This window comes from Colletotrichum acutatum (genome assembly GCF_030867785.1).
Source record: "Colletotrichum acutatum strain CBS 112980 chromosome Unknown BDZ83scaffold_16, whole genome shotgun sequence".
NCBI classification, from domain to species: domain Eukaryota; kingdom Fungi; phylum Ascomycota; class Sordariomycetes; order Glomerellales; family Glomerellaceae; genus Colletotrichum; species Colletotrichum acutatum.
In genome coordinates this window covers 466,364-480,764 of record NW_026849010.1, presented here as the reverse complement: position 1 = coordinate 480,764, position 14,401 = coordinate 466,364, and the positions used below count along the sequence as shown (strand labels likewise).

The window sequence follows — 14,401 nt, the reverse complement described above, 5'->3', positions numbered from 1 at the left end:
TTCTCCGGACCCTCTCATCTGATACCTACTCCCCGTCGGCCTCAGTCTGGCCCTACTGGGACGAATGGGCGGCAGAGGGCGGAACAGACAGAGTTGGGAGCCAGCGAGGACAGTCCGACTCAGTCAATGCCATACCTGCGCCGATCCCGCGAACCAGAGGTCTTGTGACGCCGTTTGGGACCTGAGCGAATGGAAACGAGTTATCCAGAGGTTGCATAAAGATGATGGAACAGGCGCTTCCTGGGGCCGAGATTGGGGGGGGGGGGAACAGAAATGTTTGGAACGTGGAGAGAGAGACACAAAAGATACGTACAGGTAAGGTACTTGTGGTGGAGAACTTGAGAACGTGTCGAAGCCAATTGGACGCGCCAATGTCCCGTCAGCGAATAGCAGGTTGCGAAAAGAGGGACCCACCGCCCGAGCTCCCGAAGCGAGAGCCGCCCGCTGTCAGCACTGTCCACTGGTTGGCTCACCTCTGAAAGCTCAGGACTAGAGGTACCTTATCGCCGGTGCTGGCTGTCAGGGGTAAGGTACCGACCGCCAAACCTCGTTTCCTCTTCCCCAAGACGAGAAGCTTGAGGAACAGAGAAACAGGGCGATAGAGCCTGATGGCCATGTGCCAATGCCGTGAAAGGTCCTCAGTAGCCATTGGATGGATGTTCAGTCAATGGATCTCTCTATCCTGCTGCATACGTACCTTGGGTGACTTTCGCCCGATGTTCTGACCTGACTTGCAGACGTCTCGCTGTTCTCGTCGGGTGCCAGTGCTTCAGACAGCTGAGGGACGCATCCTTTGCCTTAAGTTGCCTTAGTTAGTGCAGCGCCTGTGCCGGGCATGCATACGTTGGATCGTCTCTACCTATCCGTAGAGCCTAGACAAAAGTAGGTACCTCATTCCATGCTTGGCTTGAGATGATGGTGGGAAAAGGGTCCTGTCTATGATCTGAGGTGAGGTACCTTGCAGACAAAAGAGTACTTGAAGCTCATGACTGATTGTTGGACATGGCCAGCGTCGTCTCCAGCGTCTCCATGTCTCCCCATGTTGCTCCATCCGCCAATCTCGAAGCAACCCTTTTTTTTTTCTTCTACGGAGTACTGCGTAAATCCTCTACCAGGTGTCCAGGACCCATGGCCTTACCTAATTAGACACCTCACCTTTCTCTCTCTACCTCACCCAAAGGTACCGGCTCAATTCCTTCCTCTGCCTTGGTCCAGCAATCTCCCAGCTCCCAATTCCTCTTCCACCCCCCTCTCTCACACCTCTGTCCAGCTCTTTCGCCACTGTTCAGAGCTTCCCAACCTGTAAATATCACGACGGCATTCCCGTGTCGTTTCGTGCGTCATTTGTATTCTTTTCTTGTTTCGGCTCTCCTTACAACAATTTTGTTGCCATCGTCTGTTGATTTCCCCCGCGGTGAAAGTTTAAGCTTTCCCAAACAAGGAAAGTCAAGCAGCAAGGAGAAGGGGAAAAGGACAAGAAGCAAAGAAGAAGAAGAAGAAGAAGAAGAAGAAAAAAGAAAAAAAAAGGAGACGAACAAGCAAGACACCACCGCGTACAACGTGTCGCAAGGTAAGTCACAACAATCAAGCACCAAATTTGTCCTTCTCTGGCCTCAATTGTCGTCTTTTGAGACCTCAATGCAGCTATGCATAACCATCTCAGAGACCTTCTTACCACCCCAGGAATGCTGGAATGCTGTGGCTCCCACCACAATGTTGCTCTTTCGCCTACTTCCCTTCTTCGTCTCCCCCAATTCATGCAGCTACCCGAGATCCCTTTCCCATCACTTCCCTATGAATTGCCCTGGCTGACCTAGATACGCGCAAGCAGAACTACCCGAACGACGACACCCTCTCCTCCTCCCGGACGTCCTACCATCGTCTACAACAATGTCCGACGCCGGTAGCTTCGAGGTCGTTCAGCACGACGAGGCCCCCAAGCCCGCCGCCGCTGCCACCACCTCGCCGAGCACAAAGTCCACCGCCTCAGCTGCCTCTTCCCTGAAGAAGCCTGCTTCGAGCTCTGGAACCACCGCCGCTGCCCGCCGCCCGACAACGTCCACCTCGAGCACCGGAAAGCCCGCGAGCACCACCTCCTCCACTACCTCCCGTGTCGCCGGCGGTCTGACCAAGCCTCCCACCCGTCCTCCCGGAAGCAGTTCCAGCACTACCAGCAGCACCGTCCGCAAGCCCGCGAGCACCTCCTCCACGGCCACCCACCGCTCGCGACCCAGTGTATCTGCCTCCGAGGACGAATCCAAGAGGACCGCTCGCCGCACCTCCACTGTTCCCAGCAGCAGTGCCGCCTCCCCGAGCAAGGAGAGAAGGACTTCCACCCTTGGTACCGCCACGGCCGCCGCCAGGAAACCTGCCAGCTCCACCAGCAGCTCGTCCGCCGCTCCGCGACTCTCCTCGACGACATCGCGCACCCCGAACTCGGTAGCCCCGCGTCCCTCCTCGATCAGTTCCCGCTCCTCCGCCGCCACCGGTACCGGCGCCGTCGCCGAGGCCAAGAAGCGCCTGTCCACCGCCTCCACCTCGACCACCTCCTCCGCCGCTCCCAGACGTTCCATCCGCCCCGATTCGTCCGGCGCCTCCGAGGCCCTTGGAAAGGAGGTCGAATCTCTCAAGGCCCAGCTCACCGAGAAGGAGACCCAGCTCGCGGACAAGGAGTCGCAACTGAACGAGCTCAAGACACAGGTCCAGCAGACCCAGGACAAGCTCACCCAGTACACCGACGGGGTGAACAGAGATGCCGTTCAGGTGAGGAACGCCGTGTACAACATCCAAAAGGCCCACCAGGACCAGGTTACCGAGTTGAAGGCTAAGCAGACGGAGCTCGAGAACCAGGTGGATGAGGCCAATGAACATCTAATGGCCACCGATGCTGACTACGAGAAACAGCAGAGCGACTATACTGAGGCTGTTGCCGCCAAGGAAGCCGCCGAGGCCGAGCTCGCCTCGATGAAGCAGTCCCTCGAAACGCTCCAAGCGGAGCATGACGAGAAGCTCAAGGAAAACGAGTCCGCCCTGGCCAAGGCCTCGGAGGAGCACGCCGCCAAGCTTGAGGAGCTGCAGAGCTCCCTGACGGACCAACACAAGTCTGCTATTGACGCTCTCGAGGCCAAGCACAGCGAGGCGCTCAGCCAGGGCCAGTCCGCCTCCGCCGACAACGAGGAAGCGCTGTCCAAGATGAAGGACAGCCACGAGACCGCCATTGTCGAGCTCCAGAAGAAGATTGACGAGCTCACCGCCTCCCAAACCGAGCTCGAGGCCGCGCACGAGAGCAAGGTCTCTGCCGAGGTCGAATCCCACAACACCAAGCTCGCCGCCGTTGAGGGCGAGATCGCCGAGCTCAAGACCAAGCTCGAGGCTGCCGAGAAGACCGCAGAGCAAGCCAAGGCTGACCTCGACGCCAAGACGGCTGAGCTGGCTGAGGTTCAGGCCAACGTCGCCGATCTGGAGAGCAAGCTTGCGGCTGCCGAGACCGACGTCGCCAAGGCCAAGGAGGAGGCTCTCGAGTTCCAGAAGCAGATTGACAGCATCAAGGAGGAGATCACCGCCAAGGATGAGGCCCTGGAGAAGGCCAAGGCAGAGCACTCTGCCCAGGTCAAGAAGCACGACGCCGAGCTCAAGCAGATTTCTCAGGACTACGAGGAGGAGATTGAGTCTCTCAAGGGAGACGCCTTCTTCAAGCGCAAGTTCCAGGATCTCGAGGTCAAGCACACCGAGCTCGAGACTGAGCATGGCGACCTAAAGACCAAACACACCGAGCTGGCATCGCAGCACAGCGACCTCACCAACAAGCACGGCGAGCTGGAGTCGAAGCACACCGAGCTCACCACCAAGCACGGTGAACTCGAGACCCAACACGGCGACCTTTCCAGGAGCCTCGCTGACGGTACCGAGACGAGCACCAAGGCTCTCGAGGCGGCCAAGGCCGAGCTTGCCGCCGCTGTTGCTGCCCTGGAGGCACGTGAGGCCGAGCATCAAAAGGCGCTCGACGCTATCCGCGCTAGCCATGCTGAGGAATTAGAGGGCGCCAAGAGCGGAGCTTCTGCCGACAAGGACGCTCAGCTTGCCGAGCTCCAGAGCTTGAAAGACAGTCACGCGAAGCAACTCGAGATCCTCAAGAACGACGGCGAGGCCAGCCTTGCCAAGGAGCTCGAGGCTCTCAAGGCCTCTCACTCTGAAGTTGTCGACGCTCTGCACGCGGAGACTGCCGGCGACAAGGAGAAGCTGCTCGCCGAGATCGCTGCCGAGAGGGAGAAGGCCCTGGCGGAGAGCTCTGGGAACAAGGAAGAGCTCCTTGCTGCCCACAAGGAGGAGCTCGAATCCATCACCAAGAAGTTGCGTGCCGATCACGAAGCTGAGCTCGCCGAGGTCAAGGAGAAACTGGCGAGCACCCACGAGGCTGAGCTCGAGGATGTCAAGGCTAAGCTGCAGCAGTCGCACCAAGCTGGAATTGAGGAGGCCAAGGCCAAGCTTGCCGCAGCCCACCAGGCCGAGCTGGCTGCCGCGAAGCAGGCTGGCGACAGCGCGCACACCGAGGAGCTCTCTACCCTCAAGCTTCAGCTCGACGAGGCCCTGACCCGCATCCGCGAGACCGAGACTTCGAGCGCGGCTGCTCTTGCCGAAGCCAAGAGAAACCTCGACGACTCTCACTCGGCCGAGGTTGAGAAGCTCATCTCTAGCCACGCCGAGCAGCTGGAGGCACTGAAGCAGCAAAGCTCCTCTGGAGCCCGGGCTGAGCTCGAAGAGATCAACAAGGCTCACTCCAAGGTTGTGGAGGAGCTCACCAGCCAGTATGAGGCCAGAACTGAGTCTCTTGCCCAAGAGATTGAGAAGATCTCGGCCGATGCCTCCAAGCTCGAATCTGCCCTCCAGGCTGCCAAGGCGTCTATCACCCAGGCGGAGGCTGATAAGACCAAGACCCAGGCCAGCGCGACCGAGCTCGAGGCTGCTCTCTCCGCTGCCAAGGACTCTATCAAGAAGGCCGAAACGGAGAAGGCCAGTCTCGAGGAAGAGCTGGGCGAGCTTGGTGCCATGATCTCTACTGAGAAGATGGCGCGCGCTGAGGCCGAAGCGGCTCTCGATGCCGTCAAGAATAAGACGCCCGATACTGCTGAGGCGGACAATCTCCGTGAACAGCTGAACAACACCAAGAAGGGCCTTGAGCAGGAGCTTACCGTGGTGCAAAAGAGCCTCACCATTGCCAAGCAGGAGGTTGAGGACGTCAAGGAGGACCTGCTGCTCGCGCAAAAGGAGCTTGAAGCATCTCAGTTTGAGGCTGATAAGCAGCTCAAGACATACAAAGCCGACTACGAGGAGCTCAACGACACGATGACCAAGATTGTGGAGGAGGAGCAGGCCAAGCGTAGAGCGCTCGAGGAGCAGGTTGAGAGCCTGAGAAAGTCATTGGCCGACAAGGAGAAGGGCGTCGAGGAGTTCCAGGCGCAACTCAAGGTGAAGGACGCCGAGATTGCTGAGGCCAAGGTACGTTTGTGGTCTTGTTACCTGCGGCTGGGGTGAATAAATCACTAACACGATATAGGCCAACGTATCGGCTGCCAAGCCTAAGGGACTTGCGGCCAGCAGGTTTGCCGTTGGCGACGACGAAGACGACGAGGCGGACGGCTCAGCGGCCAAGCCCGCGGAAGGTGAGGAAGAAGACCATTCCTCCGAGGCACTAGCTGTGGTGCGAACGCCCTGCTTGATGCTCCCTTTGTCTGGAGAGACGGGACAAGAACGCTAACTTGAAATCCACAGCTACAACGAGCTAGAGTCAACGCGAACCAAATCCACAACATGGACCGTGACATGCAGGAGAAGAACCTGGCCATGCTGGAGTCCATTACGGATTTCCAGCAATCACCTCACCTCAACAACAATAACAACTAGATACTGCCCAGCACGCTTTTTCCAAGGAAGACGGACAACTTAAGGACAGAACAAAAAGTAAACGCAAAGATGTCTGGTTCGGCTAGCAGGCTCGTCGCCAGCCTGACGGCTCCCACAACACAACGCAACGCAAGGCTCGTTGGCCGCTTCTCCTCGCCCTCCCGCCTGGTCGGGACCGAGGTTTCTTGTTTTAATACACAGCACGGGGGTTTTGACGTTGTTTGGCGGGTCTAGTAGAAGTGGCACAAGTATTGCACTTGCTCGACTACAGGCGCGCTGACAACGGAAAGGGAAGAGAAGTGCTTGTTTTGCGTACTGGTACTCAAATTGATTTGCAGGAGATGGATAGAGAGAAAGGCAAGAGAGAGAGCCGACTGTTGTCGTGCTGTCGGTGCTGATGCTGTGCTGTGTAACGTGTCAAAGTAGTTTGACATGTGGTTGAGTGTGTGTGTGTGTGTGTGTGTGTGTGTGTGTGTAATTATTTGGAGGAATTTGCGTGTGACGGGACGAGGTAGCAATGGACGATACCCCCTTTTTCCTCTCGCATGCCCAATTTTGCCAGATTCCAACTTTCCCGAGTCCGAGGGTCTCTATCGCCAGCGTTGTAACTTTTTTGTGTTTGAAATTGAGTTGCCGCGACTGGTGATGATGTTGCCGTCGGCCATCATACCATGCGTGGCTGACGAACTTGCGGAAGCGCTATCCGTACTGCCTCGTGTTAATTAGAATGGGCACCATGAACCCCCGAACTGAGTCGAGAGGGTCCGGGTTCCTGATCCGATTTTTCCCACAATCCAGGTTCCTAGATTCTAGGGCCCAGGCTCTGCCATGAGTTCATAACTTTGTAAGTAACCATGTCTAGACAAAGCCACGAGGTGGCCGTGGTGGCAGTGTTACGAAAACTACGAAGAAGCTACGAAATGGGTAGTGCCGCGTGCCTGCTCCGGTCTCCCGCGGGCCGGCTTAGGGTCCCATGCTAACAGCTATACTAGTCTAGTGGTTTTTATGGTTGACGCGGCTCGTGGAAGAGGGGGCTAAGGTTGGACTTGGTTAGTCGCCGTACGTATCCGTAATGTTCAAGATTGCTGTGGTCCCCTTTTTGGTTTTCTTTGGTGGTCTTCTTTCTTGTCTTGACTCTTTCTTGAGGACGGACCGAGGTACAAGGTTGTGGTTCTTGGTGATGAGGTGAGGTGAGGTGAGGTGAGCTGGAATGTGGTGATGCGCCACGGAGGCTTTCGTCAGCGGCCTGGGCCCGGGTGGAGGTGGGATACCATGAATACCTACGTCAAATGCTTTTCGCCGCTGAGTAAAGCACTTTCCTTACTGTCATGGACCCCATCATTCGTCAGATCTTTTTTGCCTTCTGTCTCTCTCTGTCTCCCCGCCTTCCGATCTACGGATACCTAAGAAGCTGTTTGGTTTCACGGGATGCGGGCGGGCGGGCGGGCGGCACAGAAAACAACTGTAACACACAACAACATTGGCATGCCACACAGTACGGCATTCTTTTGACGCAGAAACACTCCAATTGCTGCAGAGACATGAATCGCATCTGCCCAATCACCTGCACGGGATTTGTGCGGGACAGTGGGGGAGGGAGGGGTGGACGCGCAGCGCCGGGTGGAGGATTAGCTGATGGTGGATGGGTGGATTTTCTGCCTCTCTTACTCCCCTCTTCTACCATTGAGAATGAGTGAGACTGTGAGAGTAAGGTGACTTCGTTCCAAGACGCGATGAAACTACAAACTTGTCCTGTTTTCTTATTAAACACGGAATTGCCGTTGGAATCTCTCAGAGTAGCCGTTGGAAATATCGCAATGGATCCTCTTCTGCTTTGACCTCGTACTTTTTTTGTTATCCACATTTCTCATCTACCGAAAGGCAATTGTCGTTCGATTCTTGCATTCTAAAGGATTGTTAGCGGGAGAAGATCTCTCTCTTGGGGGGTCTCTTCTGCTGTTCTATTCCCCTTGGGACCTTTTCGGAAGCTTATCCGGCTTAAGCTTGCTTTGATAGCAAACAAAACAAGACCGCATTTCTCTATTCCGCCGAACAATACTATCTCAATCTGGATTCTGCACCAGCCGCACACTACAGAGAGAGTCAGCACACGGTGCCGAACCCCCAGCTTGGAGCTCCAGTCGGCACAGGTCTAGACAGGGCCCCATTCCTACTAGCAAGCGCAAGCGAGGCGTGCGAAGCCTGCGAGTGTTACGCAGACTGGCAGGCTTATCCAAGCTGCTCGTAACACCTCGTTTGATTTGATAACGACTAGCGTACAAACGTGAAAGAGCTGGGCCAGCGGGCTTGCGAAATCGCAGAAATCCCCGACTTGGGAGAGCGAGATAAACAAGCAGCTCTCGGAAGGCCACATAGGAGGGGCAGACGGTGGACAGTATTTAGGGCTTTTGAAGCGCCGCGCTGTTTGCTCCAGCTGAAAGGTTGTTTTTACCTACATTGCTGCTCCCACTACGAGTTCAAACCAAATCCCATCGAGACGAAAGGACGATACACAGAGTACGGCTTCCTACATTCAAGCCTACTACATAAGCCCACATATCTACGCCCGCCAAAGCTCAGCTTGCATATATTAGACTCGACGCCTTCTTCTTGCTTGGCCCTTTGAGTCTTTGTCAGGCAACCCGCGCCCGCGAAACCGGATTCAGCTCCAGATTTCCCGGGAATACCAAGGGCCGATCCGTTGTCTCAATATCACAAGCTTCAAGCCGTGACGATACCTACCTGACTGGTAGAGCAACAGAAGGGGGGAATCCAGCAAAGAAAAGAGATCTTGATCGAAGAGAACCAAGACGGGACGGAAATTAGAGCAAGACGCCATCATTCTTTCACCTAGGACGGAAACACCCGATCCTATCTGAATTCAGCTCCCCCGCGATCTATCCGTCCTAGACGACTCTTATAACACCACCAACCCGCAGATCCTGCCTTGTCCCCCCCGAAAAGTCGACTCAATGAGAATCCCTCGACTCGCAAAGATGCAGGCGGAACAGCAGCAGCAATCTACCTCACCATCCCCGGCCGCCACGCCGTTACCCATCCTCTACGCAGAAGACACCCCCTTCTCGGAATACTCCACCGCAGTCTGGGGCCGCGTCTTCAACGCCCGCCGCGACTTTTCCCGGCGCCCGGCCGCCGTCGTCACCGCCACGCGCAAAGCCCACGTTGTCGAGGCCGTGAAAATCGCAAACGAAAAGGGATGGCGCGTGAGCGTCCGCTCGGGGGGCCACTCGTGGGCCGCGTGGTCTGTTCGCGATGAGGCGCTGCTGATTGATCTGGGGAGTATGGGCAAAGGCGTGGCCGGGAGCGGCAACGAGGATGGGATCGCGTATGATTCCAGGACGGGGGTTGTGAGTGTTGCGCCGGCGAGGACGGGGAGGGAGGTGAATGGTTTCTTGGCCGGGCAGATTGGCGGGCCTGGGGATGATAGTATTGAGGGGATGGGGAGGTTTTTCCCTGGTGGTCATTGTCCTGATGTTGGGCTCGGCGGGTTTTTGTTGCAGGGTGGTATGGGGTGGAATTGTAAGGTGAGTATACTCGGTCTCAGAAGCCGAAGTCTTGAGAAGGGAGAAACTGACCAAAAGACAGAACTGGGGCTGGGCGTGTGAGAATATCGTCGCCATTGAGGTTGTCACGGCCGATGGACGGGAGCTCCGGTGCTCTGAGACGGAGAACGCCGACCTCTTTTGGGCCGCGCGCGGCGCCGGACCGGGTATGTGACTTCCGGTTCCCCATCGTCTTCCTCCGAATCACCGGAGGAGAGACACGATACCTTGGCTAACAACTCGCAACAGGCTTTCCTGCCATCGTCACCCGCTTCCACCTCCGCACTCGCCCCTTGACGGGCATGTTCCAGTCCCTTTACTTTTACTCCCTCGACCGTTTCGAGGAGATTCTAAACTGGGTGATCAAGGTAAGCCTCTCTCCCCCCTCCTCTTCTCTCTCGGTGTACCCGGCAACACCCACTAACACAACAACAGATCTCCCCAAAAGCCTCCCCGGAGCTCGAGATCGTCCTCCTGGCCCTCACACCACCAGGCCAAACCACCCCGCAAATCATGGCAAACTTCCTCTCCTTCTCCGCGAACCCGGAAGCCCTCATCCCCCTCCACTCCTCCCACCCGTCCCGGCCCCTGGCCACAGTCTTCGCCACCCCGACCTCCCTCCCGCAGCAGTACGTCGACCAGGACGCCGCCAACCCGCCCGCGCACCGCTACATTTCCGAAAACGCCTACGTCTCCAACGACGCCGACGTGCCCAAGGTCCTCAAGAAGGCGTTCACCGAGCTGCCTACGCCGCAGTCGTTTGCGTTGTACTTTTCAATGAACCCTTGTTCTCGGCGCGCGCAGCAGACCGCCGGCGAGACGCCGTCGTCGTCCAACGGCACCACCAACGGCGCGGTAAAGACTATGCCCGACATGGCTCTCAGCATGCAGTCGGACCACTATTTTGCGCTCTACACGATCTACCCGGACGCCGAGGACGACGAGCGGTGCCAGGGCTGGGTGAGCAACGTCATGGCCGGCGTCGAGAGGCACGCGGCGGGCTCCTATCTCGGTGACGCCGACTTCCGGTACCGCAGGACAAAGTTCTGGGGCGACGAGCAGGGCAAGAGGCTGATGGAGGTGCGCAAGGTGTGGGATCCCAAGGGGCGGATCGCGGGTTACTTGGATACTGAGGACGAAAGTGGTGTGGAGGGGTTGAAGAATGAGTTTGAGTGGGCTTGAGTGAGCTTGCTCGCCGTCTTCTTCTCCTTCTTTCACCACTCTTTTTTTTTTTTTTTGTGGATTTTGCCAACTTCATTTTTTGTCTTTTTTGCTTGGGCGTCAAGGTAGACGCATATATACCTGTTGCCGAAAGATATCCTGTTCGCAGATTGCATTTACATAAAAGGAGGAGGGGCCTATCAGATGTGAAATAGTGTATATAAGATGTGTAAGAAGGGAGTTGGGTTAGGTCTCCGCTGCTTGTTCTTGGCAGAACAAGACCTGTTGCCGAAATATATCCTGTAAAAAAGAAGACCCCCACGAGATGGTGCAGATGCAGGTGCATGTCAGAAATAATATGGTATGAACAATTCTGGTTTTTTTTTATTTTACTTCTATAGTATTCATCCACGTCATCAATCTCGTCAACCATGGCCCATCTACAACAACACCTCATGTAGTCTCTATGACTCAACCTTTTCGTTGACACTGTCCTTGGTAATGATATCCCTCCTGTAAAACTTGGCCTGGAAGTTGTTCTGCTTGACGAACCACGCGTTGACGAGCTCCCACTCTTGGCTCGGGTCCTTGAAGGAAATCTAATCATTGTCAGTATCAGCGGTCCTCTCTCTACAACAGCAAAGTGTTGCAAACTTACGTCGAATCTCCTGAGCAAGCTCGGGATGACCTTGTAGATCTCCAACAGACTAATGTTCTTCCCGATACACGTCCGGCTACCCATGCCAAACTGGAACATGTGCCCGTTCATCTCCTTGATCCTCTTCTCCTCAGCCGCGGCATCCTTGCCCTCCTCCGGCAACCAACGCTCGGGGCGGTAGGTATCGACATCGTCACCCCAAATCTCTGGTCGGCGGTGAATAATCCACGCGCTGCAGCCCACAATCGTGCCGCCCTTGACGAAGTGGCCCGCAATCTCGGCGCCCTGGTCGGGGACGATGCGCTCGAGGGGCAGACCGGCAGCCGGGTGCATGCGGAAGGCCTCCTTGATACAGGCGTCGAGGTACACGAGCTTCTGGCTCTCGGTCCACGTCACCAGTCCCGTCTCGTTATCACTGAAGCCGCCCTCCCTCGCAAACGTATCCAGCTCGTCCCTCAACCGCGCCAGCGCCGTCGGGGTCCGGAGGAGGTAGTAGAAGACGGCAGCAAGGCTGATGGCGGTGGTCTCGGAGCCGGCAAAGGCCATGCTGACGGCCATGGTCTGGACGAGGATGTCGGACATGAACTCGGGGCGGGCCTCGCGTGCGGCCAGGAACTTGGAGAGGAGGTCGGGCTGCTCGGCGAGCTTCTTGCCCGAGGTGACGGGGAGGAGGGGTTCCTTGCCGTCGAGCTCGGGGAGGCGCTCAGCCATGCGGTCGCGGGCGAAGCGGGCTACGGGGAAGGTGGCGTCGATGAAGCCCCATTGGGAGAGCTTCAGGTAGATTGGGTTCTTGAGGAGCAGGAGATCGAGGAAGGGGATTTGGCCAATCTTTGGACATGTTAGTCAGTTATCTCGGAGTAGCTCAGTGATACTCTGGATGGGCTTACCGGTGCGACGTAGAGGAACAGCTTGCCCAGGTAGGCCACAATTCCATCAATGTCCTCATTCTTCTCGATGAAGCCGTGGCGCTTGCTGTAGGTGATCTCTCCAATAACGTCGAATGCGTAAAACTGCAACCACGTGGTGAAGTCACATCCCTCGGGGTTTCCAGCAAAAAGCTTCTCCGTCTGAGAGAGAAAGAGCTTCGTCGTGTTGTCGACAAAGGGCTCATACTGAACCAAGGCGGACATGGAGAACGCCGAGTTGACGCAGCGGCGGAACTGAGAGTGGAAGTCATTGTTCGTCGTGCTGAAAAGGGACTCGAGCCTGAAGCCCTTGGCAATAGACTGTTGGACGATGTAAAAGTCGGACTTAGACAGTTAGCCACTGTAGATGTTGAAAAGACAGCCATCCGGACTCTACCTTTACGAAGCCCTTGTTCAGGCCGTAGATGCTCTTCAGAGCGGCCGGGTCGGCAAAAGAAAGAGTGTTGGGTCCGAGACGGACGACGTCACCATATTTTGCGTGCAACTTTTGATGTGTGACTTCTGGACGGCATCCCTTCACATCGAAGAAGCGCCACCAGTCTGTTAATGAGGCCAGGAAAGGTCCGGGATACTTGTTGAGGCCATTGTTATAGCGGTTCTTTACCAGCCAGGCTACAATAAGTGACAGGCCTATTGAGAGCCAGTGCTGTGCGAACGTCTCTAGTATCGTTTCTGTAATGCCGTGCATCTTGGCTGAGGTTGTGTTGTGATGAGACGGAGCTTGGCCGTTGAGTATAACACAATGCAGCGAGACAGGTCTTGGTGGCGGCACCCTTAGTATAAGAAGACTGTCAGATAAACCTCCAAGCGGGTGGATCCAGGTAGATGTAGCCGGGCGTCAGATGGAATTCCCGATTCAGGTACCGAAGTGCAATTTACCCAGTTACTATGTTGGGATGTATCGACCGGATCCTATGGGGCATACAGGAAGAGGTATGCGAGGGGGCATGCCGTATGGTCGACGTGCAGGTCCTGCGGACTGTGCCTCGGCGGGGTGGAGTCAAGGAGGAACAGGCGTCACGTCGAGATGGCAGATGCGCTTAGCTTTTTCGTGATATGTGTGTGTCTGGTTTTGGGGCGGCAGGTCGGCAAGTAAATTATTGGGAACCTCTCGGCGATCTATGGGCACCGCCAGTAATGTAGCCAAGACGAGACGGCACCGTGTAACTGCAAGGTAGGACGAAGCTCGGAGAGTAGTAAGTGGAGGGGGGAAGGGGAACGGGGGCAACTGAGAAGAGCCTAGGAGGATGGCTAGGAGCTTGAGAAGGTTTCCAACCCTTGACGAGGTATCCTCTGCCTACGGATAGTGTCTGACTATGAACACCTTAGTCTCCACGGCCGAGGGGAAGAGCGTTGGACATTCGGCGCAGAGTCTCGTGCGAGATGAGACAAGACAAGACAAGAGGGCGGGAACAGAATAAAGTTAGAATTTCGCAAGGGTGTTTGCGCTTCTGGGATATGGGTTGGGACACTGGCGGATCCGAAGTGGAAAAATGTGGAAAAATTGGAGAGAACCTAGGAACTTGGGGGAGACAAGAAGGCGGTAATGGTAGGCGCCGTGCCGAAGGGAGAGGCGGCGGCGGCGAGAGTGAGAAAGGTGTCACAGACTCGCTGTTGCAAGATAAAGCCACACGGAAGAGGCGGAAGAACACGAAGACTGAGGTGAGATGAGTGTAGTCGAGGCCGAGAGGTGCCGTTCGGGGCGACCAGGACTAGGACTTTACCAACCGTCCGGCGTCCAAGGCCACGCGAGTTCTGAAGACGAAGACGTTGACGATTACACTCATCACTAATCGTGGTGTACTAGAATCGTGTGCTAAAACAGTAGCTTGGTAGACGGGTCGTCGGCTGGTCGTTTGAAGATGGACCGACTCGTCCGGTCCAACGAGAGAGCAGAAGTCGGACAGTGTGATAAGTCCAAAAGGGAGGCAAACATCAGCAGAGAGTGTGACCCCAAAGGCGCCGGCGTCTGTTTCCAGAGCCGTAGCCGTGGCCGTAGACTAGAAGTTAGCCAGGCAGCCCATCGAATCGCCCCTAGACGACCCGAGGAATCAAAATTTCAGACTTCAAGGTACGCGGATGGGGTACTTTGTACAGGTGGGAGCCCCCCAACGTCATGTCATGGAAGAGAGAGAAGACGAGAGCAAATGGAATGCCACACCTTACGCAGCAAGCTCTTCGACGCTAGCTTG

The 14,401-nt window shown here is 56.2% G+C and overlaps 3 protein-coding genes across 3 annotated transcripts; 2 read left to right on the top strand and 1 right to left on the bottom strand.

The window, feature by feature from the left end:
• Positions 1-1,890: 1,890 nt before the first annotated feature.
• On the top strand, positions 1,891-5,901 carry BDZ83DRAFT_570305 (uncharacterized protein; the record flags this gene model as incomplete). The annotated part of the gene is made up of 3 exons (XM_060504286.1): positions 1,891-5,496; positions 5,555-5,698; positions 5,770-5,901. 3 exons carry the CDS (start codon positions 1,891-1,893, stop codon positions 5,899-5,901), a joined length of 3,882 nt encoding a protein of 1,293 aa, XP_060368733.1.
• A 2,996-nt stretch (positions 5,902-8,897) lies between these two features.
• Positions 8,898-10,646, top strand: BDZ83DRAFT_749075 (FAD binding domain protein; the record flags this gene model as incomplete). Its single annotated transcript, XM_060513715.1, has 4 exons — positions 8,898-9,446; positions 9,508-9,631; positions 9,714-9,832; positions 9,900-10,646. 4 exons carry the CDS (start codon positions 8,898-8,900, stop codon positions 10,644-10,646), a joined length of 1,539 nt encoding a protein of 512 aa, XP_060368732.1.
• Positions 10,647-10,680: 34 nt separating this feature from the next.
• BDZ83DRAFT_117504 (cytochrome P450) lies at positions 10,681-13,244 on the bottom strand. The gene is made up of 4 exons (XM_060501132.1): positions 12,586-13,244; positions 12,171-12,533; positions 11,284-12,111; positions 10,681-11,224 (listed from the first exon to the last, which is right to left on the bottom strand). Exons 1-4 carry the CDS (start codon positions 12,895-12,897, stop codon positions 11,090-11,092), a joined length of 1,638 nt encoding a protein of 545 aa, XP_060368731.1. The 5' UTR covers positions 12,898-13,244; the 3' UTR covers positions 10,681-11,089.
• Positions 13,245-14,401: the final 1,157 nt, after the last annotated feature.